General features: G+C 41.8%; 3 protein-coding genes across 3 annotated transcripts in view; 2 read left to right on the forward strand and 1 right to left on the reverse strand.

The window, feature by feature from the left end:
• Positions 1–16,121: 16,121 nt before the first annotated feature.
• On the forward strand, positions 16,122–17,360 carry tmem126a (transmembrane protein 126A). Its single transcript, XM_084448485.1, has 5 exons — positions 16,122–16,214; positions 16,385–16,510; positions 16,595–16,788; positions 16,917–17,031; positions 17,122–17,360. The coding sequence occupies exons 2-5, from the start codon at positions 16,395–16,397 to the stop codon at positions 17,318–17,320; spliced, it is 624 nt and encodes a 207-aa protein (XP_084304611.1). The 5' UTR covers positions 16,122–16,214; positions 16,385–16,394; the 3' UTR covers positions 17,321–17,360.
• Positions 17,361–17,614: 254 nt separating this feature from the next.
• Positions 17,615–21,941, reverse strand: crebzf (CREB/ATF bZIP transcription factor). The gene is given in 5 exon segments (XM_084440402.1): positions 17,615–19,499; positions 19,502–19,513; positions 20,057–20,132; positions 20,321–21,137; positions 21,783–21,941. Coding segments are annotated over 4 exon segments (936 nt in total). The 5' UTR covers positions 21,097–21,137; positions 21,783–21,941; the 3' UTR covers positions 17,615–19,427.
• A 3,127-nt stretch (positions 21,942–25,068) lies between these two features.
• The window catches only part of LOC311308123 (solute carrier family 35 member F2-like), a gene marked incomplete at both ends in the record, with an annotated part of 4,531 nt that continues 3,005 nt past the window's right edge, over positions 25,069–26,594 (forward strand). The window contains 4 exons of the mRNA XM_084437057.1: positions 25,069–25,249; positions 25,489–25,616; positions 25,973–26,132; positions 26,375–26,531. Coding sequence (XP_084293183.1) covers positions 25,069–25,249; positions 25,489–25,616; positions 25,973–26,132; positions 26,375–26,531 — 626 coding nt within the window. The remainder of the gene's footprint in view (positions 25,250–25,488; positions 25,617–25,972; positions 26,133–26,374; positions 26,532–26,594) is intronic.

Genomic DNA, 26,594 nt, shown 5'->3' on the forward strand with positions numbered 1-26,594 from the left:
ATCAATCAATGTAATGTTCATACATTTTATTTTCATCCACCCGAGGTTGTCTGTTGCCCCGCTCCTGAGCCTAAGTCCAAAAAATGAATGGAGGTGAATGGGTGATCTTGTTTGGGTGGCTCTGTGGCGCCCCCCTCGGGTCGCAGCGGTTCAGTGCACTCCTGGCTCTCCCCCCCAGCACACCCAAGTCCACACACCGTGTCTCTAGCACCCCCATACAGGGAGCTGGCTTCGCTCCAATGTATGTTTTAATTTGTGGATCTGCCCCGGGTTCGTCCTTGGCCCGTGCTACACCCCTCCACCGACTTTCAGGAAAAGTCGTTTTTGCAATCCTGCTTACTATTTAACGAGCGGACAAACACACTAACAGACAAACAGAATCACCCACACACACAACCATAAATATTACTTTCCCGCCAGCACGTTCACTCTGGGCGGAGGTAATCACAGCCGTTTGAACACACACACACACACACACACACACACACACACACACACACAGTCCCGTCCGTGCATTCACAAACGCACAGGCGCACGATCACAATGCAGAGCTGTTGCCTTCTCCAGCCTTATGTAATGGGTGGGTGGTGTGGGCTCGGTAGGGCTGGAGCAGCCCCTCCTCTCCAGGGAGCCATTATTCCAGCTGCCTTGCCTTTCCGCCCGTCCACCCTCCTCCGCAGCGCTAGCTAATCCCTCTATCTCCAAACACCCATATCACTCATTAGTCACCCTCCTATATGCCCATTAAAATAGGTTTGGAGCTCATTCTGCAAGAGTGAAACAACGTGAACTTGCGAGATCCGGAGATCTCACGAGACTAGAAGAGACCCATTCTGTGATCTGAACAGTTTTGTTTAGACAGACAGGCGATGATGGAGTGAAGACCGCATCTTAATGTAAGAAAATATAAGTGAGGAAAGGTTCCCGGGACAGTGAGTTATAAACAGGGGCAGATGTTCCGGAGATGTTCCAGAGATGTTCTAGAGATGTTCTAGAGATGTTCTAGAGATGTCGCAGAGTTGAGTTACAGTTTGACAGTGTACTGTATGACAGCTACTCTGAAATTAAAGTGCTGTCACAAAAAACGCTCATAACGGTAGAAGAACCCTCTCTAATCTCCTAATCTCTAACCTTCTAATCTCTTCTAAAACTATGACCGTGATGATCTTCTAAATCGTTCTTTATGTAAGGGATAATCAACGTGTACTGTAGGTGTGCGTTACACGGTTTTAAGGCATAACATGGGAGTCGAACAACCAGTCGAGTGTGGCCTCCGTAAAGTATAACCATATAACGCACACCTACATGTTGATTATCCCTCTTATTACATGGCTATTTGCCAATAATATTACATCAAAAGCACTCGCAAATACGAAATAATATGTGCCATGGTATTCATATTTTCATGAAATATAGGCTAATATTTATGCTTGCTTTGCTCACTGTTGATATAGTCCATCTGCGCTGCACTGCAACTGGTTGACACACACCCATCACTTGACTAATGCAAGAGACAAAGACCCAGAAAGTAAACTTTATGCTAGCATGCCTTTCTGTCAGTGGTTAGCAATGGTTGCCTATGGTTTACAAATAGTAAAATGTGACTGTGTTTTTTGACGAAAAGGCTGGCTTGCTTGCCAGATATCTCATGGTCCCCAAGTCAATAACTTTTTTTTTTACATCGAATATGCGTAGTAGCTACCCCTTCACTTATCAGGCAACATCCTGAATGTGATGGTAAGACTGACAGTCACTTATTTCATGGCTCGCTAGCGATATAAGATACAGCACTGTGGGATTAGCTAGTTTGGGTTGCTAGGCTCATTCTTTGGGTTGCCGCTTGGCTTAGAGCTTGATAGCGCATTAATTTAGATGATTAAACTTCAGCTGAACTACATGTGCATTGTACGGCTTTAACGCACACTTGCTGGCCAATCAGAAAAGAGAATTCACCTAGGCCATGGTATAACATGTAATAATGCCCCCAAGGCTGTGCGATATCGGGGGACAGCATCACAGGTAGGGGGCGCTGTTCAGCCTGTTGGATATCACCACAGGTAGGGGGCGCTGTTTAGCCTGTTGGATATCACCACAGGTAGGGGGCGCTGTTTAGCCTGTTGGATATCCCCACAGGTAGGGGGCGCTGTTTAGCCTGTTGGATATCCCCACAGGTAGGGGGCGCTGTTTAGCCTGTTGAACATCACCACAGGTAGGGGGCGCTGTTTAGCCTGTTGGATATCACCACAGGTAGGGGGCGCTGTTTAGCCTGTTGGATATCACCACAGGTAGGGGGCGCTGTTTAGCCTGTTGGATATCACCACAGGTAGGGGGCGCTGTTTAGCCTGTTGGATATCACCACAGGTAGGGGGCGCTGTTTAGCCGGTTACACAGTTCTTTGATCCAACTAGCTGCATACAGAAACTTGACGTAACCTTAAGTGACCTTAATATGCATATTATATAGAATGTAATAGGCTTGACAAACTCAATAAGCAGATATCCTTTCAGGATATACATTACATGATTTTCCTTCTACGGCCTACTATCCAGCCTACATTTTCAGCAATCGCATAATACAATTTGAATATATAGTATCCTGGGCCTAAGTAGATTAGACTGACCTACATTTACTTTGATAGAATTTTCAAAATGCAATGATTTGAGTGGAATTTTCTCCAGCACATTGTGTTTGGCAGGATTTTAAAATGTTCAGATGTAATTTACTGGCTAATGTAAAAGCTGTTTGCAAGATAATTCCAATTACTCTGTTTTCTGTTTGTTTGTTAAATAAAGAATTCACACCAAGCATGCATGATTGTATATTATTATACCTTATATTAAATCTGTCCTAGCGGCCATATAAAGGTAGCCTGGCTCCAGCCTTTCAAATTTTCGAAATGCAATTCAGGACTCTGGAAAGGCTCTCGCCCAGAGTGATCTCTTGGTTGGAATTCCAACCAGGCCAATCAGCATCCTCTGAATGTGTCCTTTGAATTAAACTGCACAACATGATTGGTTAGGGGATGAACTAATTGCTGAGGAAAAATGACTGCAATGGGAGCCTGTTCAGACTGAATAATGAAGTGAGATGAAATGGGAATTCAGCCTGTGTCAGGTTAATGTAACGTCTGGTGTGGCAGAACGTTCTGGAAGAACAGCTGCTGTGCATCTCCCACTGACAGTCATATTCCTGCTGCCGTCTCCATGGAAACAAGCGCAGACCACACTCTCTGATATCATCATCAGGTGGTCCGCAGCCAGAGCTGCTGCAGTTCATAGTCTTCCGTTGAGTTTGTCCAAGCAGCACCTCTCTCTGACTTGCGAACAACCACACTTCTAGCAAAGCAGACTAGGGTCCGATTCATACTCTACGATTCATACTGTACGATTCATACTCTATGATTCATACTCTACGCAAGTTACGCTGACAAGCTCTCCGCAAGCGCTTGCGTAAAGTTACAATTGTTTCACGACACAAATTAAGCTGACCTTCTTTAGCGGGGTTCTACCGTGTTCTACAGGGCTCTGGGTGTTCTAACGTGTCCTACTGTGTAACAGTGTACTGTGTAGCAGTGTTCTTGCGTGTTGTAATGTTTTTCTGCTGCGTCCATGACGACACACTGGAGCGTTACCGACAGTAGCCTTGCGTAGCTCGCGCTAGCGTAGCTGGACCAGGGTATGAATCCGCACAAGTCAAATCCCCAAAGTGCAAGCAGAAAACTCCCTTGGAGCCACTGCCTGCTCATAGTGGCCCGTAGAGATGCTTCATTGTGAGAGGCCGTTCACACGGTTCTGAGTGTGGGAATTTCAGTCAATTACAGGAGAGTGTTGCTCCTGCTGGCTCCTGCATGAGTGTGTGTGTGTGTGTGTGTGTATGTGTGTGTGTGTGTGTGTGTGTGTGTGTGTGTGTGTGTATGTGTGTGTGATGAAGGTAGTTTCACATACCATCAGGCTCTGACTATAAAGAGCAACACATAAAGTATCTATCTATCTATCTATCTATCTATCTATCTATCCCTCATTTAGGTATTTTACCTGGTTTGGGTGTTTTAACTACTGTTTTAATACAGATCAAGGCAATAATATGTACCATAGTATCTATATGTATTTATGTAGATTGATGTTGTGTGTACTGTTTCATGTCTCGCTGCACAACATGTTTCTCCTTGTGAGATAATAAAGTTGACCTTTACCTTGAGGTAAGTCATTGAATTGATTCTAAATAGTATTTGGACCCAGGTATTGGATACTTGAATGATTAGAACATGCAGAGTGGTAGCTAAGGTAGAGGAGAGTACAGAGGACTTGGAGCACCAGCACGCCCCCTAGAGGGAACTATGAAGCATTACATTGAAAGTAAAATGTTGCTTATCTTTCTCTCCACCAGATGACAGCAGGCTTCTCTGAATGATGCCAAATCCATCCTTACAGATTTAAATGAGCATGGTTCATCTACGCATTTTTTGTTTTGGTTTCTACCTTAAACCAGGGCAGGTTTTAGTGTTGTAAAAGGGTTCAACATACCGTAGGCTGACATTGTTGTGATGGTCAGTGAATAAATGAAGAAGAACAGACACCGCATGATGAAAGTTAATGAAGTGGAGAAGTGGAAAATGAGTTTGTGTCACTGATGACAACTCCAACTCATCTTCACGCTGTGTTGTTGGACATCATATCCAGATACAGTGCAGTCATTATCATCCACTCCACACACTGATCTGCCTTACAGCTTAATATCTGTGGTGTCAGGACAGCCTGAAAAGATAGAGGATTTGCTTCAGTTTAGGGAACGAGACGGGGGAGCACTGAGTCACTCTTCTATTAGAGCCGTGTTCCTCTGACGATGACAGATTTAGGCCATTAACAACCTCGTTGATTCAGATGAACAGATATGATAGGGCCAGTGCTTGATTTGGGATGAGAGGTGTCGGAGCTCAGCCAAGAGACTAGGTTTTCCGCAACAACAAAAGTGACATAATACTATTACAGAGCTTTCAATATTCACTGTTAATGAGGATTCGTCTGTGTCTGTGTATATACACATGAGTGTGCTGTGTAGGTCTAGGTCACTCACTGTTCACATAGAGGGTAAATAAAACAGAGGAAATAGTGCTCCCTTGTGGAGCCCCAGTATTAATAGAAGACTCATTGACACACTGTGATTGGTCAGTCAGAAAGGACCCTAGTATCCATCAGAGACACTACTATTTACTCCTAACTGCTGTAGTCTCTTCATCAAAATATGATGTTATATTTATTCATAACTGCGGTAGTCTCTTCATCAAAATATGATGTTATATTTATTCATAACTGCGGTAGTCTCTGCATCATAATATGATAATGTTATATTTATTCATAACTGCGGTAGTCTCTGCATTATAATATGATAATGTTATATTTATTCATAACTGCGGTAGTCTCTGCATCATAATATGCTATATTTACTCCTAACTGCTATAGTCTTTCCATCATATGTTATATTCACTCTTAACTACTGTAGTCTCTCCATCATAATATGAATAACAAGTGTCTCTTAATGTGTAGCTGTTGTTCCATCTCAGAATCAGAATCAGATTTATTTAGCCAGGTATAAATCTGATTCTGAGGGCTTCACACATACAGTACAGTACTGTACTAGGAATTTTGTTTTGGACTGTTGGTGCATAGACGACAATAGACAAGGCACAAGGACAAGACAGGTCAGTGCAAAAGACAGGACAGAGCAAAAAATAATAGCGGAATAAGCAATGGGGAAAGTACAATATGATCCTATATATGCAATGTAATCCTATATACAATACAATCAAAAGTCGTGTGCAAATAAAGGCTGCAGAGTCAGTGCCGGCGGGGGACAGTAGCCGGTACAGTAGCAGTCGGGAAGAGGTTGCTTTTGTACCGAGAGGTTTTAGTCCTGATGGACTGCAGCCTCTTGCCGGAGGGGAGTGGTTCAAAGAGATTGTGTCCGGGGTGGGAGGGGTCAGCCGCCATCTTTCTTGCCCGCTTCAGGGCCCTGGAGGCGTGCAGGTCCCGGAGGGATGGCAGGCTGCAGCCAATCACCCGACCCTCTCTCATTTATATACACTCTTAAGATAGATGTGTAATCTCAACACAAGTTGTGTCAATTCCTAATGCACTAATGTGTCTATATAAGGACAACACATTCTGTGTTATACTGTTTTAGACACAATCACTGTTAGAAAATCCAACACAACTATCACACAACTAAAATTCTCAGCACAGTAGTTGTGTTAGCTGTGTAAAAGTAACACAACCATTGTAATTAGAGTTTTAATTCTACACAGTGATTGTGTCAAATATAACACAAAATGTGTAGTCGTTATATAAACACATTCATATGTAAAATATTAAAATCCTTTTTAAGAGTGTAGAAACACATCTACACCCACATCACGGTCCAGTCTTATAGTTCGCTATACCCTATTCAAAGTTTGAAATGAAATGTATCGTTCTGCTTTCAAGTGGTTGAGAATGTTTTCTTCATAGTACGTCACACCAGGATATTCACTTCTCTATCTACAACCCGTTAGCCTGTTTGCTTTCATCAGGACATTATAGTTGTGCTTTTATCTTAATTTGGCTAGCTAGCTAGTAAAAATTGTTATTGGATAAGTCAGCATCCTTACCTTAGCTATCAATACTTGATATTCTACTGTAAGTGAACTAGCTTGTGTAAATTCAGTTTCCCAAGATGAGCGAGCATCATAGAGGTAGCTATGGTAACAAACAACAATGTGTGGTAAATGGGGGCACAGTCTGCCAATCATAATGGACAGTTCTCACTATGCCCAGACATTTTTGGGCAAGTGTCACATTCAACCACCATGTTAATCCTTTAAACCAGGCACAGAACAACTCTGCAGTGATGGGGTTTTATCTGGGGAGACCACGCCCCTGGGCAGATTAGACACGCCCCTGGATATATTGGACACGCCCCTGGACAGATTAGACACGCCCCTGGAGATATTGGACACGCCCCTAGACAGATTAGACAGCACCTAAAGCCTCATAAGATGATTACATCTATTTCAGGAGGCATTAGTTTCATAGCAGAGTTAAAAACACGGTGTGACTGACAATCATGGACACCAGTACTCCTGCAGAGCAGGCTTGATGCAGGGTTGATCATCAACTATGAGTTCACAGATTATTTTGTAGCCCACAAGAAAGTGTTTGAATTCTGTAACTACGTGCTAAGCGTTTTGTATAATACACAAATATAAACGTGCATGGATACACACAAGAAAGAATATATACCCAATATCCAACAAATAATGAAAGGGAACCAGGCACTTAAAAGTGAGTTTAACCAGTTCAGTTCAGTTACATGTACAATATTTTTGTTTCACGCTTTTCATCAATACCATAATTTCCCCTTGGGGATCAATAAAGTATTACCCACCTACCTATAAAAGTGTAGGCTGATATTCCCTGTCCTGACCATAAATCATTGCTTTTAAAATACTACCCATGATTCACCGCTGTAGAGAATCATGGGATATGGGCTTTCCCGTACGTATCTGGTGCAGGGTATCAAATTATATTCAAACACCATGTAATACAAGATTAGACATTTAATCCTCTACTCAAAATCCTTTTAAAAAGGCTCCTAAGCCTCCCCATGCATTTATTTTAGTGAGTAACTAAAGTTTCAAATCCCATGTGAATTTAATTTCTCAAAAGGCCACTAACTAATTAACAATAGGCTACACTCTCTTGAGAGTAGTACTGTCGCAAAATAAAGTTGTTCATAAACGGTGACGCTGTAGTTGTTCCTTTCACTAACCATCACCTAGATGGTACGGTATGGGGCCAAGCTTCATCATCACAGGACTCATCTGTCTTCTGTCACATCATATACTCTATATAATCTGTCTTCTATCACATATACTCTGCAGTATAATCTCTCTTCTATCACATATACTCTGCAGTATAATCTGTCTTCTATCACATATACTCTGCAATATAATCTGTCTTCTATCACAGCATATACTCTCAGTATAATCTGTCTTCTATCACATATACTCTCAGTATAATCTGTCTTCTATCACATATACTCTGCAGTATAATCACTTCTATCACATATACTCTGCAGTATAATCACTTCTATCACATATACTCTGCAGTATAATCTGTCTTCTATCACATATACTCTGCAGTATAATCTGTCTTTTATCACATATACTCTGCAGTATAATCTGTCTTCTATCACATATACTCTGCAGTATAATCTGTTTTCTATCACATATACTCTGCAGTATAATCTGTCTTCTATCACATATACTCTGCAGTATAATCTCTCTTCTATCACATATACTCTGCAGTATAATCACTTCTATCACATATACTCTGCAGTATAATCTGTTTTCTATAAAGTCTGCAGTATAATCTGTCTTCTATGACATATAGTCTGCAGTATAATCTGTCTTCTATCACATATACTCTGCAGTATAATCTGTCTTCTATCACATATACTCTGCAGTATAATCTGTCTTCTATGACATATACTCTGCAGTATAATCTGTCTTCTATCACATATACTCTGCAGTATAATCTGTCTTCTATCACATATACTCTGCAGTATAATCTCTCTTCTATCACATATACTCTGCAGTATAATCTGTCTTCTATCACACATACTCTGCAGTATAATCACTTCTATCACATATACTCTGCAATATAATCTGTTTTTTATCATGACATACTCTGCAGTATAATCTGTCTTCTATCATATGGTGGGGTTGCTATTTATGTAAAATCTTGCCTGTCTGTCTCTGTCATAAATGCCATTACTATTCCAAAGTGTTTTGAACTGCGTTTTGAAGATTGAACTGGGGTCTAGTAGCTCATTGATTGTGATTGGTGTCTACAGGCCTCCCAAGGCTGAGGTCAGCGCTATTGACAGAATCTCTGATATACTCTTTTGTATTCAAATTCAGTGATGATAGTGATGGGTGATTTTAATCTGGACTGGCGGAGTGTTACTTCTGGTTACCTGAAGGAAGTGAGTGGTAATCTGGGCCTTTCTCAGTTGGTCACTAAGACTACTAGGCCGAATCCTAAAAATTATGTTAAATCCTTATTGATTGAATCTTCTCTAACAGATGTGATGGAATTTCTGCATGTGGTGTTTTTGATTTGGGTATATGTGACCATTTTCCTACGGCTTGTGTTAGAACTACAAAGTTGGTGAAAACATGGCCCTGTATTGTTTTGAAGCGAAATCTTAAATCCTTCAATGCTCAAGCCTTTTTGGATGACATTATTGACGGTAATAGTTTATGCTCAGTTCAGACTGATCACGTGCAAGTCGCCCTTGACTCTTTTGTAAAAACCTTAAATCACTTTGTAGATAAACACTCCCCTTCTAAACAGACTAGGATTGAAGATAGAACTGCACCATGGTTTTCTAGTGATCTGTCTACCTTGTTTAATGATAGGAATTTTGTCTGGTCCCGTGCCAGAGCGCACAAGGGATACCCAAGACTGGCTTTCTTTTAGACAACTTAGAAATAAATGTACAACAGCTGTGAGGAAAGCTAAATCTGACTACTTTTTGGATTTAGTCTCTAACTCCTATTCAAACCCTGTAAAGTTCTGGAGTGCTGTGAATTTAACTAAAAATAAACCCTTTAGTTCACTGCCCTTGTCTATTAATGTGGATGATCATTTAATCTCTGATCCAAATGATATTTGTTTTGCTTTTAATAAGCACTTCACTGAGGCTGGGCACTTATTTGATAGGTTGTATACTAGGCCTTGGATACTGATTCTGGTTGCATTCCCCCTTTGGACTGTGTCTCTCATTTCTCCTTTCAGTCTTTTACACCTAGTGAAACGTTAGGAATCTTGCAATCCATAGATCCTAAGTGTTCTACTGGTGAGAACAATCTAGACTCGTTTTTTTATAAAACTGGCAGCCCCAGTCTATTAGTGAGCCGTTGTCATGCATTTTTAATCTCTCCATTGTGTCAGGTATAGTTCCTCAGGTTTGGAAATCTACCCAGGTAGTCCAATTGCACAAAGGGGGTGATAGGGATAAGATGGATAACTATTGTCCTATCTCCAGATTATCATGTTTAGCCAAAGTTCTGGAGACTTTGGTGAATAACCAATTTCAATATTTTCTTTCAAGTCCCTCAGTTTTAAGTACTCAGCAATCTGGATTCAGAGCTAATCACAGCACCATTTCTGCTGTTACTCTTGTTACTAATGACATCATCTTGGCATTTGACAACAAGAAACATTGTGCTGCCCTCATTGAAGTTCTTTCAAAAGCATTTGATACAGTCGTTCACTAACTGCTTTTAAATAGACTACAGTATCTAGTATTGGTTTGGATAGAGGTGCTTGTGATTGGTTTCAGGACTATCTGTCGTCAAAGTGTCAGTGTGTGAAATTGGGTAACATTCGATCTGATTTCTTGTCTCTAGGTAAAGGTGTGCCCCAAGGCTCAATGTTGGGTCCTGTCCTTTTCACCATCTATATTAATGATATTGTCTCTGCACTAACTGGCTGTCATGCTCATCTATATGCTGATGATACAGTTGTCTATTTTATTGTGGATACTGTGCAGGAAGTCATTGAAAACCTGCAGCTTTCTTTTAATGTGCTGCAAGAAGCTCTCACCAATCTGAAACTAGTCCTTAATCCTAGCAAATCTAAATTTGTTGTTTTCTAGAGCCAGGATTACTGATTATGATAGGCTCCATGTATTAATGGCTAATGGCTTGTGTATTGAGAGAGTCACAGAGTACAAATATCTTGGCTGTGGCTGGATAAGAACTCTCTTTCAAATTTCATGTAGACAGTCTAGCTAGTCTAGCTGCCGCAGAAAATTGGCTTCCTGTACAGAAACCGTTCTAGCTTTCCTATGTTCAGCAGGAAGAGAATTGTTCAAGCTGTCTTCTTATCAATATAAGACTATGGTGACATAATTTATAGACATGCTTCTGTGACTACCCTGAAATCCCTAGACTCTGTCTACCATTCGGCCCTAAGATTTATTACAGGTGATAGTTATGACACCCACCACTAAGTTGTTTATGATAAGGTAGGCTGGTCTCCTCTCTCTTTACAGCGTAACTATCACTGGTATTTGTTTATTTTCAGCCATTATTGGTAAACTTCCACCATACATCTCGTCTCTGTTGGATTGGACCCTTGATATCTACCAGACCCGATCAAATGATCGGCTTGTTCTTAGGGTTCCTCGAGTGCATTCTGAACTTGGTAGAGCAGCTTTTTTCCATGATGCTCCTTATACCTGGAATACTCTACAACTGACTCTAAAGCTTGAGGTACTTCCTTCAGTCGCAGAGTTTAAATCCATGGCTCTTGACATTTGTAATAGAAAAAGGAGAAAACGGATCCAGGCAACTCAAGGGTCTTGTCTAGTCCTGATGAAGACCGCAAGGTCGAAACATGTTGACACGTAAGCCATGATTTAATCTCCTAAACTAATGACCATGCATTTGGCCCACATGTGCACTTGCTGCATACACATTGATAACTGATAGGGTTTACTTGAGTACTGGTTTTTGGTACTTGGTACTGACCGTGGCTTTAGAGCCAGTGTGAGGGGGTTGGGTTAGGGTTGGGGTCAGTGTGAGCGGGTTAGGGTTGGGGTCAGTGTGAGGGGGTTAATAAAGGCTTTTTAAACTAAAACTACTCCTGCCTCCGCATCCCTTGAGTTGCCTGGATCCGTTTTCTCCTTTTTCTATTGCTCCTTTCCCAGAGATCTTAGAGCACCAAGTGGACCATCTCATTACCTCTCCCCGGTAGAGCACCAGGTTATCTTTTGTTCTTTCTTGACATCTGTACTTCGACCTGTAACTGTTTATAATAATAATAATAATCATTATTATTATTATATTGTATTTGTTCTTTTGTTATTTGTGTATTTGTGTGAACTCGTCAACACTGTAAATGAGGGAAACCTCAGAGCTTTACGAGTAGACTATAAATAAAGGTTTGAAATAAATGAAATATACTCTGCAGTACAATCTGTCTTCTATCACAGCATATACTTTGCAGTAATCTGTATTCTATATCATACTCTGCAGTATAAACTATCTTCTACCACACATCATATCATTTGCAGTCTAATCTGTCTTCTATCACAGCATATATCTGCAGTCTAATCTGTCTTCTATCACAGCATATATCTGCAGTCTAATCTGTCTTCTACATCCATCTGCTTGCTGGACTCCAGAGTGAAACTGGCCGCAAATGAAAGGGTGTGAGGTAGCATTTCACAGTGGCAATAGAGCTCTCAACAAAGCTCAAAATTGTTCATATAACCACAGCTGCAAATATCTTCTTATTAAAAAATAAGATCAAGTTCCTTGTGCACATTTGGCATCACAGTTCCAGATTAGACGTGACTACGGAAGGGTTAAGAAATGTTGTTTGTCAAGCCGTTGTACTGTAGCCTACATTATCTCTGCCACACAGCCAAAATATGCCCTGACCCCAGCAGAAAACAAGTATGTGGTCTGTAAAACAGCCATGCTACTCTCCCCTCCAGTCAGAATAAATAAGACCCTGACTCACAATCTAATCTTCTCTTTATCAATGATATATTACATTACAGTCATTTACAGATGATTTTATCCAAAGCGACATACAATGATTGCATTTAACGTAGGACGTCAGTGTACTACTACTCGCCAGAACTCACAAGTGCATCTCCTTTCTAAAACAAGTGACTAAGAGCATCATCTAGTGCTGAAGGCAAAGAGCAATAGTACAGTAGCAAACCACAAATACAATAGATGCTTAAGAGTATAATGCTTACTGAATGTGTTGTATTTCTTTGGTAATTACAATAAACCAATGTAATGAAGTGCACTAAATTCCTCCCATACTCAATCGTTCATTTAACAAAATCTTAAATTGTGGGACTAAATAATTGTGTAAAGAAGACAAACTTACTTCACAGAGGAAGAAAACACATGGCCCATTAATGCACTAGAGGCACCAGGTAGTAGGCTATCTACTGCAAAATCAGCAGAGTTAAAAATAACTTTATATTTCTAAAAATGCCCCAAAACATGCTGAATGTGCCTACTGCTCAGGGAAAGCAAAATGCAAGTTGAGCAAATCTGACAAGAGCTAGATGATGCATTCGGTGATGGTGACTACCCAAAACGATTTGTGATTTAGACTAATAAGAAAAAGTTTCAACCAATATGAGGGCAATCAATGTAAACTGGGTCACCGTGTTACATTAGTGCAAGCATAATAGGAATGGCATATTTTGACATAGGTAACGTGATTCCATCTGTCATAACTACACTGACACATATCTGCAAGTGTGGTCAGTTGGTTGAGTGAATCGGTTGATACAGGTAGGTCAGTTGGTTGGGTGAATAGGGTGGTACAGGTAGGTCAGTTGGTTGGGTGAATAGGGTGGTATAGGTAGGTCAGTTGGTTGGGTGAATAGGGTGGCACAGGTAGGTCAGTTGGTTGGGTGAATAGGTTGGTATAGGTAGGTCAGTTGGTTGGGTGAATAGGGTGGTAGAGGTAGGTCAGTTGGTTGGGTGAATAGGGTGGTAGAGGTAGGTCAGTTGGTTGGGTGAATAGGGTGGCACAGGTAGGTCAGTTGGTTGGGTGAATAGGGTGGTACAGGTAGGTCAGTTGGTTGGGTGAATAGGGTGGCACAGGTAGGTCAGTTGGTTGGGTGAAAAGGGTGGCACAGGTAGGTCAGTTGGTTGGGTGAATAGGGTGGCACAGGTAGGTCAGTTGGTTGGGTGAATAGGGTGGCACAGGTAGGTCAGTTGGTTGGGTGAATAGGGTGGTACAGGTAGGTCAGTTGGTGAATAGGTTAGTGGTACAGGTAGGTCAGTTGGTGAATAGGTTAGTGGTACAGGTAGGTCAGTTGGTGAATAGGTTAGTGGTACAGGTAGTTCAGTTGGTGAATAGGTTAGTGGTACAGGTAGGTCAGTTGGTGAATAGGTTAGTGGTACAGGTAGGTCAGTTGGTGAATAGGTTAGTGGTACAGGTAAGTGTTAGAAAAGTCAAGTGAAGCATGATGTAAACAATATGCTTCCTCATACCTACTGTCCAGTGACATTGCATTCTGACTCAAGTGAAAGCCCTGAATGTCAAATGAACTCATTCTAACCACCAGATCGCGACTTTTATACTATCAAAGAGAAAGTAGCTTTTTTGAAGTAAAACCCCCAAGATTGATTGTTAAATGTTGGATCCTTGTGACCTTGCTGACTTACCGAGCAGTGCTTGGAACAGACTGCTTTTGAAGATCCCCATCACCCTCTGAATGGCAGTTTTAAGCTGTTGTTCCTCCGGCTTCTTCAGTTTAGAGCAGTAGTCCTCTAAAAGGCCTAGGGCCCTAGCTGTGTCTGCAGAAGCACACAGATTGGACATCAGTAATAGAGTTCAATTCAACAGTGAGGTCATTCTACTCAGCATAAGTTCACGTTTTAAAACATTTTAGATTCTCCATTATGTGGATGTGAACAAGCAATTGTAAAAGATTTGTGTGAGAAAATAAAAGGCTACCTTGTGTTAGTAAAACAAGGGTTAGTGACTAATGGTTGAGCTGACTCTATAACCCTGATGTAACACTACATCCACACAGCACCTGCCAGGCCAAAGGCTTCCATGCTGCACATAACTGCCTTTACAGAACATGGCTTTGTCTTCACTGGATTTTTGAATCTATTTCGTATCCATTTGTTATAGTGGCCTATAAACGATCAGAAAACAACCATTAGGCTGTCGGTTCTTCGATTGTCAATTTTAGAAGCCTTTTAGAGCCTTTTTGCGGAGTGTAGGTGCAACAACCTGCCAGCCTACTGTCAAGACATTCAGATATTGAGCTCACCTTTTTTTCTTACAGGCATAGTGTGTTGTTGTTGTTGTATCTTGCGGTGATTCAACTGTGCTCCAGTAACATGTTCGCAGTCCTCAAAGCCTTACAAAACTTTTCTGCAACTGAAAACATTGTAGCCTTTCTGCCATGTGCGGTTGCATTAAATGCAGCAAAAAAGGTTCCAGGAGCAAATATGGACTATAGGCAATAAACATGAATCAGGCTGTCCAGCCTGACCGTTCCTCTTCAATACGAGCTATTCTAACATAAGGGTTGCTAAATCAATGCCAAATGAATGGAAAATCAATAGAAATTGCAGAATCCTACGCGTCAAATCGACTCATTTTATATCCTGCAATAAAAAAGCGGAAAACGAGCCCGTCTTTCCACAAAGGTGTGAGGTGCGCCGGTCTCCTGCAGGCTGGATCCGTCCAGTCTAAAAGCTCATGTGTATTTCCAGCATGTTTCCAGGTCTTGACTGAAACTTTAGTTATAAAGCACTCGTTCTATGTTGGGAAAAGCAACTGTAGGCTGCCACTAATAATAGTTGGGTGAAGTATGGTCTAGGAGAGGTGGGTATACCCAGCAAAAACGGCAAAACACGCAATAATAATAATAATAATAACACGCATCAATAATGAGCAAGAATTCGCCCTGTAATTAAAGCGCAATAGCACTATGAATTGTGAAAATGAACACTAATCTATCCTACTTTCTGTCTGCTCTTTTCGTTCTGTTTAAATATGACCACACGAGTCAAGCAGGTAAACCATTCTTTAAAAGTAAAGAGGCGAGTTACTGCTACTTCAGTAGATGGAAACACCTGAGTATCCCGGTTATGAGCAAATGGTCGCTTACAAAAAAAAGACGCGCCGTCATATTATTATTCTACTGACACTCTTCTATGCGACGCCTCGGAAAACACCAGCTAGCCTCTGTCTGCAAGCAATCCCCATATCTATCACACGTTTACGGCATGGTTCCGTCCTAATTGAGAAGCCCTCCTCTTGATAAAAAGAAAATGATAATTGCCATGATAATTGATAGTTCCCAGTCCTAAACTCAGCCATGAGAAAGTGACAGCAACAGCAGCATCGCCACCAGTTTTGCCTTAGCAACGGGTTGGTTACCAGCTGCCCGGTTTGATTGAAGGCACACGAGAGCCAATGGCGATGCGAGTTTTACGTCCCCGCCCCGGGGAGTATTGACCAATAGGAATGACGCATATGTCGAGAGGTGAGAGTTGAATTCTTGCACACGTGGTTTGACATGGCTGCGCCCTGGACTCAAAATAATGATTACATTAGAGATCATACGGAAACATAACACAGGACATTTATAATCAAGATCCCTCCGAGGTAAGAACACATATTGAGGCTCACGTTATAGGCTACTATAGTTTTAAATGTCACGATCATTTACAATGTTCTACTAGTTTAATGTTAGCTAGTGCGAGCCTGATCACTGATGCTATAGCTCCCACCCAGCATGGTCACTCTTTTAAATGACATGTCTCTGTTCACTGCAGCAGGTTGAAGATGTCTGAGAACACCAGTCATGTTCTGAATCATACGGGTCCGGGCCCAACAGTACCCAGAGCCGTAATAATGGACCTGATGATCGAGAGGATTACACGTCTGCCCGATATTGACAGGTAGCCTATAGCCAGGCATTATTATTCAGATGCCTGTTGGCCCAACAGCGTTTGATTATCACTGTGCCCCGTTTTTCTCAACAGGAAAATCTTTAACTATGGACCCTTGTACCTGAGTGGCAATGGAGCATTTGCGGGACTCATAGCCAACAGCCTGTATAGGAGGGCGCTGAATGTCACCCAAGGGCGCTTCGCATCCAGTCTGCCCATGGCTGTCCTGCCCTTCCTGACTACTCTCGCCTTGTACGACGTCACTGTCACTAAACCACTGTTGTTAGGTCAGTTTCTAAGTTATATTGTTATACATGGTTTTCACTGATTGTGCGAGGGATAGGCTTATATTCTTATTACTAGTAATATTGGCCCCTAATTAATAATTTGATCAATGCTACTGCATCTTATTCAGGTGACCTTGATTGTCCAACCTGTTGCCTGACCAGAGGAGCGATTGTGGGTGCCATTGGTGCAGGCTTGTATCCTGTTCTGTTGGCTCTGCCTGTCAACGCTGGCCTTGCAGCCAGGTATATGTAACCCTCCTGTCATCACATTGTCATCTACTGTACTTTCTCCAAGTGTAACATTCCCTCACCCCGATGCCATTCTGTTGACAGGTACCAGACTGCACTGCTGCCAGAGAAAGGGAATCTTGTGAGTTTCTGGGTGAACCTTACCAGACCAATCCTGAGGAAGATGGCAGTGGTGTTTGTACTACAGGCCTTCTTCGGAACTTACCTAAGCTCCAAACATTTCGAAATCTACTTGAAATTGCGTCAGCTACCTCCTTCCAAGGACGAGGAGTTGAATGATTGATTGATGAAGTTGTGTGGTTCAATAAATAATTGTCATTTTTCATCGTCTTCATTATCATATAAATCCCTCAATGATTCCTTCACTTTATACTTATGCAATGCCATGTAAATAAAGTAAACATGATTAATAACTGACCATTGCCTAGGATATCAGATAATTAAGTGGCATTGATGTATTGACCAGTTCTATGAATGAAACATGTATTTATTACTATATGTAAAACTGGAGTTGGCAAGGCAACGTACTGCAGAAAGGAAACATTCACTACACGCAGTTCACCGACTCAGACAGCAGATTGAGACTATATGGGGGAGACTAATATGGGTTACAGTGAAGATGGCCAGAAACGGGAGAACCTACAGTTGCAATCAACATTATTCAAGCCCCATTGCAAATTAGGTGTATTGGCAAAATGTAAAAACTTTCAGCTGCTTGCAATAAATTTAAATAGCTGAACAAAACGAATATTACAAGTGGTTTATGCAAATTCAACACAAAGTTGACATTTTAATGACTATCGCAGTCTCAAAATTATTCCCCTTCGTGACAATTGTCTTTAGTACTTGGTAGAGCACCCTTTTGTTATGACCTGCTGCCAACATGATTCATAGCCAGACACCAGTTTCTGGCAGTGTTCCTGATGAATCTTACCCCATTCTTCATGGGCGATGGACTCCAGTTCACTAATATTCTTAGGTTTGCATGCTGCAACCGCCTTCTTCAAATCCCACCAGAGATTTTCGATGAGGATGAATTAAGTCAGACTACTGTGATAGACGCTAGAATCTTGTGTTGAATTTGGAAAAACCACTTGTTATATTAGTTGAGCTATTTCAATTGTTCTTCTTTTGTTTATTACAAAGAGCTGAAAGTTTGTACATTTGGCCAATAAACCTAATTTGCAATGGGGATTGAATGATTTTGATTGCAAATGTGTGTTCCATCTGGTACTTAAAGGATGTGTAAAATTGACTGCATCCCCAGAGAATTTGAAGAGTATAAAATACAATCATACCCTATGTGCATAATAAGTGAATTATGTTTTTTTTTTTATTGCAATGGCTTTTTCCATCTAGCCTCTTCAGCACTATAGGGACGGGGATTTTAAATGACAACATTGCATTTTGTACATTCTCATTAGCCAGCTAATCGTAATCGTAAATAACATAACATAACCTGACAGTGAATCTCAGAGTATAAGGGTAATCCTTCAAGAGCTCCTGATGGAGAACTCTGAAAAGCTGCTGTCATTTCAAGTCAGCATGTAAACGTGCACCCCAAGCCTCAATGAACTACCATCAAAATTATTACAAAATCACAATACCATCACCGAAGAGATCTTAACTTAATTTGACACTTGTTTATGGTGCCCTAGAAGTTATATGAAATGGTCCTACAGCAAATGTCACATTCTCTGTTGCTCCGGAAACGTCTTGAAAAACATAACCAACTGTCAACATAATATCTGCCTGGTAAGATATGCACATAGGGTATGAGTTACGCAGTCCACTCCATTAAGAGGTTTGGGGTTCACATGATACCGATGACCACGTTTACCCATTTTGTTGAGGAATAGTAAGGACCTGTCTGTAGAAAGCGCTTGCTGTTTGAAAAGAGAAAAAAGAGATGCATTAATATCAACAGCATGGAGTAAAAGGCATAATACACAATATGAACTGAAGCTTGTGAATAATCAAAATATGATTTATTGTGAAACAATGAAAAAATTATTTATCAAAGCCATTTTGATTCTGAGACATGTACTGCTGTTGCTGCATACAAAGTTGAGACTTTGCCACTACCGGCACACCTTTTATACACATAGGCCAAGCATTTCCCAAAACCAACTACCTCCCCCTGTACTAAACTGGTGAGGTCACTGCCTCAAATAAGATCTTTGGATGCTTAATGAACAGCTGGTTTACAATCCAAAATGTCAACACAAACACAGGAAGTCAGCACAGTCTAAATATTTGAACATCTGCTCGTCTTCACTGCAAAATGTAGTGGACATTGCCGTTCACAATGCATTTTAAATAACCTACCATTTTTCAAAGCAAAAGATGACACAGAATACCAGAAAAATGTGGTCACTTACAAAATGTGTTTACCGTACACTACCTTTAAAAAAATACCAGGCCAAGTTGGCAGCATCTGGTCCAGTCTCTTCAGCTTCCCCAACAGCAGAATCCACTTTAGCATGAAAAAAAACAGTGGCCCTAAATGAAAGTATTCTTCAGCAGAATAGTGACGTTTCACAAAGAGACCGTTTAACAAATTCTTACTAGATCAAATTAGCCTTTTTTCCTTTTTTTCACCCTCTAGGGCATATTTTTGAATTGTAATTATCACTCTTTGTGAAACTTCACTTTAAGAATAATTTACTTCCTGAAAGTAATAATATACTATTTATCCGGCTCCCACATAATATACTATTTATCCGGCTCCCACATTTCCATTTGGGAGCAAAATCTGTTTTATTTTAAGTGTATAATATTTACAAGTTAACTGCTAATGTATGTGCATAGAGAAAGAACGAAAGAACATTGTTCCAACGTAATCAAAGATCTGAAACTCATCAGAGGAAAACTGCTGCTGCCACTAACATTTGTTTACATCTACATTCTCTTCCAGCTGCTGAAGAGCCTAGGTTTTCACAAGGAAAATAAACTTAACAGAAGTAAGCAGCTCTAATCATACATCAAGAAGCATCAGGTTTCTTTATCTGATCCTTACCATGAGGCCAAGCGGACAAGGATGTTCTGCAGCCCGCTCATCCCGCATGGTAGACCAACCATCACCTAGAAGAAAACTGTCGACAGGGTTTAGCAGTAACATATCCTTAAATCAATACTTCCAAGAGATTTTACATACATGCTCCTACATACTGTAAGTAACAATCTCAAGTAGATTCAGTGTTCATCAACTTCCCTTCACATTACTCTGAAGTTATCAAGTTCAGTCTCAAGATGTGAAAACGTTTTAAGTACTTGACCCTACATTTTGAGTGATGCGCTTGCACTCTCGGCACACTTAGTGCAGAACTCCAGAGAGACGTTGTCCTGGTCCACGTGTAAGCAGACACCACCAGAAGTCTTTTTCTCTTCCACCCTCACACGTTTTCTAGGTAGGGCATAGTCGTGGTCATTGTCATTTGGTCCCTGGAAAAGCGAGGAAGATAATTTCATGCCATTCACACCGCTCAGTCGGGACAACAGCTGGGCCAACATGCTTTCATTTGCCAACACAGCTCTCAGGTACCTGGTCTCATCTTCCAATTCTTCCACCCTCTTATTTAATTGACCATTTTCCTGTTTGAGTATGCGGTTTTCTGTCGACAGGGCCCCCACGGTCTTCTCCAGCCCGCCGACATACTCTTTCTTTTTCAGACGATTCATTCGAGCGGCGATGGCGTTCTTGTTGATCATGTGCCGCCCAGACAGGTCATCTCGGTACATCCTTTTCGAAGCTCCAGGTGCTCTCTCGGGAGACGGACTCATCGATGCTCCCATCTCCGAATCTCCATCACCTAACCCGAATTCGTTCAACCCAATATCAAAAAGAGGGGAAACTGCATCCTCCTCGAAAGTCCAATTTAACTCATCAACTCCAAATAAGTCATCCAACACCAATTCAGTAGGGTCCACATTTTCTGTTAGTAGGCCCTCCAGAGGGCTTGTCTTCACATCTTCGGCCGTTTCAGCTACTTCACCTGGGGTGATGGGAGTCAGCACATCCACATTGTTGTTGGTGCGGCGACATCTCCTGGTGATCATCGCAGCTTTCGATGAGCACAGCCAATTATTGCAAGTGCAATCTGGAATACAGGAAAAAAATTACATATTTAGTAAATTACATAACTTCAACAGAGTCGAATAAACCCTGTATTTGGTGGTGCACTTACATTCTTATGACTTGTAGTGTACGCTTACGTAAATTCTTACGTAAATTCTAGCTAACGTTAGCTAGGCCTATAACTTGGATATAAGTTTAACGGCTGAATTAAGTAGCAAATTAGTTCACTTTTGCTGGTTGAATAAAAAAAATGAGTCTATTCAAATATGCTTGAAAATATGCAGTGCTCATTTGGTCCCCGTTCATTCTTGCTTTGATGGGGTTCTATCTGACCCATGTTGGCGCAAAGTGCTTAACTAGCTAGCTGCATTATTGTAGCTGGCTAACGTTAGCCTAGCTAGCCGGTTCACGTTAGCCTAGCCTAGCTAGCCGGTTAAGGTTAGCCTAGCTAGCCGGTTGGCACAAGCAGCAGCTTAGCTAGCTAATAAATCTGCTTTTAGATCACCCAACTACCTTTTATTAGATAACAGTTAGCCAGAATACATATCACTAACAGATGTGTGAATGTGTTGAGCCCTATCTTAGCTAGCTAGCCTAGCCTAGCATAGCTAACGCTAGCTAGCTCCATCACAGAAATGACGCAGCTCTTTTGCAAGGTGAAACTTACCGCCGGGCTCCTCGGTGCAAGCTCGTTTATTCGGTTACAAAGATATCTGAAAGGGGATCATTCACAAGATGGCGCTTGAACTTGATAGAAGAGATGTTTGAGAATTTGAGAAGTCTTTAAAACATAAACCCCGAGGAACGAGCGAGTCTTCACGCTGGAACAAAAAGGAGGAAAACGCCAAAATTACGTACGGACTCAAAATGGCGCTGTATCAGCGTGACACTTATTCGTTCTTTCTACTGATTTCAAAATAAAGGCCACGCAAAAACATTTTGTTACTGTGGACAATAGCTCCATGCTGTGGACACACACACACAAAAACGTGTTCAATTTCATTTATTTGTCTTTTTTATCACCATGTAGGCCTATATATACGAGATAGTATGAGAGTCTCCTTAAGATGAACACACCCAGGCGAAATAAAGCCTAGGAGGCCATAAAACCACCTGACACTGTAAACCTGGTGCAGAACTCTTAACACAGGAGCAGGAACAGATGAATCTGGCATGGGGAGAGGCACTGTATACTACAGACAGAATGCAATGGAGAGAGCTCACTGAAGCCTTATGTCTCATATAGGAGTAATATAGGCCTAGAGGACGAAGAGGGGTAAGTATGTGCCAATGTCATGTTCTTGCACTCTAAGATAACTCTCCCCTGTTCTCATCCCCCATGCACTTTGCACTTTTAGACTTTCGACTTTTATTGTTGTTATTGTTACACATAGTCCAGTATGTTTTATTGTAATTCTGTCCTGTTGTTTGTAACTTAGTGTAACGAGTGCTGAATGATTGTGAACAGGTCACACTTGAAAATGAGTCCTCTGAACTCAACGTTCACGTACACTACGTTTTACCTGTATAAATAAAGGTTAAATAAAATAAATACAAAAGGTAATTCTATCGTAGTCCGTATGTAATATTTTATTGATCTATTTACTTTGTTTTTATCAAACTACTTTTCTCTTATTTTCACAATTGAGCTCGTATGACACCAAATTCCATTGGATAGGTTATATCTCGAGGTGCCAGGCTATGGCCCCGCTCCGCCTAGCCCCTCCATGATCATGATATCATCCACTGTGTGGCCTTCATTATAATCACAAAACGAAGGCTACTATTTTGTCTCGAACACGCACTAACAAAGGCTTTTCCAGAGTGCGCGGATTGAGCACACGTACAGGCACTGAGTTCTACTGTAGAAGTTTATTGGTAAGCCATACTTAACACTTAACATAATTTTGACAGTGTATGAAATGATATGCAGTGATTTGATGAATTCCAAAGTTGATGACTTGTTAGTTAAAACGTAGTCTAGCTATATATATAGGCCTATATTTGAGAAATGAATTAACCTTAAGTTTCTGGTGGTTCATTGCATGACAACAGGATTAGGGGTTGGGTTTCCAAACCGCCGTGTTAGGTTAATTACATGTGGATTGCCACTTGTTTTTGAATGCCCTTTCGATTCTCTCTCTCTCTCTCTCTCTCTCTCTCTCTCTCTCTCTGTGCTGCCTATTCGCGATTTAAAAAATGTGTTCGGAGAGAAGTGCAAGAATTGTTTATACTCCTTCAAGGACGACACATTTCTGCTAAAACAACTTTTATTATCACCTCAGTCTCCCATAGAACCTTGGTCTCTCTCTCTCTCTCTCTCTCTCTCTCTCTCTCTCTCTCTCTCTCTCTCACACACACACACACAGACGCGCACGCACGCCGCACGCACACACACACACACACACACACACACACACACACACACACACACACACACACACACCCACAAAACAAACAAAATAGCAACACACGGGAAACTATGTAGATTTGCTAACACAATTAATTCCATCAACATAGTGCTGTAAGACGTACGTAATGTCATTTGCTGAAGACGAGTCGTTTTGGAGATAAATGTGATCGCTTATTAGCACCACAATGAAGTTTGATTGCAAAACACATAGAACAATACTAAACTGACAGCCGTCATCGCGCTTTTTGACCAATCTCTGCGTAGTAGGCGGGACTTCAAGTGGCACCAACACAGCATGTTAGATTGACCCATTGTCGCGCTGGAGCACCTGGTCACGAGAATTATGATCTCTGGAGCTGACATTTTTGCCTATAATGATCGAAAGGGAGATGATTTTCTATGCAGGTGGAGTAGCGTTTCACATACACATTTATTGGCAACAGTCAGATTTCGGTGCCTGGGTTAAGTAGCCTATTACAGTAGATTTTGAATGTTGAATGGGCATGGTGCATCCTGGCATACAGACCAACATCTGGCACAAGGCACTATCCAGACGGTGTTTGAAATACATTTATTTACTTTGTAATAATCATGTGATGTTATGTCTTATGTTGTGTCTTCTTTGATGTCATGTCTTATCTGTTGTCATGTAGGTAATGATGTCTTATCTTTCTTTTTTGAAAAAAAAAATAATATATTGAACCAGAAATCCATTTGATGTGTAGCTACCTACTATAGAATTTAAGAAAGATCAGTGTGCACTAATGCACGAATGAGTCTGAAATTCTTTGGGGGATTACTAACATGCCTTCTCCCTGGGAAGCTCCGCTGATGCAGACACTGCAGCAAAGGCTGAAGGAGATTTCATTAAGCTCCTCTGTTTCTCCCAGGCCTGCCTCAGAAGGACAGGGGCATGGAGGGGCCTGCGGAGAGGTCATCTGAGTGCTGGAGATGCCGGGCCCTCTGTGGATTGTGCAGCTACAATATGAAAGATGCCTTTACATGGTGAGAGAAGAAGACTGTACAGTCACACTTAGAAAGGCATTAGAAACATATATAGATATATAGTGAAAAAGGTACGGTATAAGCACGCACATCCGCACTGAAATCCAGGTGCTGGACAGGGAGACGTCAGCAATAAAGAAGAGATTGTCCGCATCACTGGTATAGCTCCCAGTGTTTATTGAGTCAACACCCAAGCGTGTAACGTTTCAAGCCTTCCCAGCTGGAGTCTGAGGCAGAACTGGGAAGGCTTGAAACGTTAGACGCTTGGGCGTTAACTCAATAAATATTGGGAGCTATACCAGTGATGTGGACAATCTCTTCTTTAAACCCATATATATATATATACATACATACATACACTCACTTCAAAGCGTTAACTTACATGTTTGTAAGGTGTGTGTGTGCGCGTGTGAGTGTGTGTGCACATGTGTGTGTGTGTATCTCTATCTATCCACGCATCCAACAGACTGACTGCACACAGAATAACATTATACCTGTGTAGAAATTCATGTTTGGGTACACTTGAATGGCTGTCATGTCCAGGCGTCTCCTGAAGACGATAGCCATGGGCCAGGCCTTGTCTGTCCTGATCTGTGGGACGGCCGTGAGCTGCCAGTACCTGGCGAAGGCCGGCGTGGAGACGCCCATGATGCAGAGCTTCCTGAACTACGTCCTGCTGCTTCTCACCTACACAGCCGCCCTCTGCACGAGGAAAGGTCAGTACGCTGGCGGACACACAATACGCTTCCAAAAAATATTTCAGCAGCTTTCTTCGGTAAATGTATCTCTTGTTCACCTGTCGGATGTCCCGTTTGCTTTGCATTATGATTTTATGATGTTCAGACAAAAAATAATACAAAATGCTACCCAGCATGCTCTACTCACAGTGCAGCCAACTGTTAAAGCTCATAGACACACGCCCTGTCTTACTCTGGACTCTTTGCTCCTTCAATAGGTGATGGGAACATTTTGAACATTTTGAAAACAAAATGGTGGAAGTATCTGTTGATGGCCCTGACCGACGTGGAGGCGAACTATGTCGTAGTGAAGGCCTACCAGTTTACAACTCTGACTAGTATACAGGTAAAACTATGCATTAGTGAAGTCTTACCAGTCCAGTTTACAACCCTGACCAGTAGTATGCAGGTCAAAACTATGCATTAAGGCCTGCTGTTTCATAACCCTGACCAGAATACAGGTATACAATCACCAAACCTGAAATGAGGCAGAATGACCTAGCAGAGTGTGATCATACATGCACATTAGGCCCCTGAAGACACCATTTACACAGTGCAAGTCACATTAGGATTTCATATTCACAGTGTCCATGTGAGCTCCCCAGTGAAACAGTGGTGTGTGTGTGTGTGTGTGTGTGTGTGTGTGTGTGTGTGTGTGTGTGTGTGTGTGTGTCTATGTGCGTCTGTGTGTGTGTGTTGCAGCTGCTGGACTGCTTTGTGATTCCAGTTCTGATGGTGTTGTCCTGGTTCTTCTTGAGGACGCGCTACAGGCCGGTGCACTTTGTGGGCGTGGCGGTGTGTCTGCTGGGGGTGGGGGCCATGGTGGGGGCCGACCTCCTGGCCGGAAGAGACCAGGGATCCAGTGAGAACGACACTCTACTACTGACGTCTCTCTTACTAGAATCACATCTCAAGTTGCAGAGCGTCTCTTTGGCCTCAGTAATTCTCTCACACACTTTTCTAACTTTAGCGTGATTCTCCCGTCTCCCGTCTAACTTTTTGTCTCTCACGCTTCTGTATTTGTGCATCAAAAGAAGTCCTTTTTTTTCCTGTTGTGTTAATTCTCTCTGGTACGTCGTGCTCTCGGTCTCTCTCTCTCCCTAGCCAGTGATGTCCTGCTGGGGGACGGCCTGGTGCTGGTGAGCGCGGCGCTCTACGCCGTGTCTAACGTGTGCCAGGAGTACACGGTGAAGAACCTCAGCCGGGTGGAGTTCCTGGGGATGATCGGCCTGTTCGGAACACTCATCAGTGGCATACAGCTGTAAGACACACTTCCTGTCACTTTTATATATATATATGTTTATTATTATTATATACATATATA

Source organism: Borostomias antarcticus, assembly GCF_949987555.1.
Source record: "Borostomias antarcticus genome assembly, chromosome: 1".
NCBI classification, from domain to species: domain Eukaryota; kingdom Metazoa; phylum Chordata; class Actinopteri; order Stomiiformes; family Stomiidae; genus Borostomias; species Borostomias antarcticus.

What these genes read in the sequence shown, in the direction of transcription:
- tmem126a (XM_084448485.1), top strand. Translation starts at nt 16,395, where the DNA reads ATGTCTGAGAACACCAGTCATGTTCTGAATCATACGGGTCCGGGCCCA. An exon ending in CGTCTGCCCGATATTGACAG is followed by an intron (nt 16,511 to 16,594) that starts GTAGCCTATAGC and finishes TTTTCTCAACAG; the next exon opens with GAAAATCTTTAACTATGGAC. An exon ending in AACGCTGGCCTTGCAGCCAG is followed by an intron (nt 17,032 to 17,121) that starts GTATATGTAACC and finishes TTCTGTTGACAG; the next exon opens with GTACCAGACTGCACTGCTGC.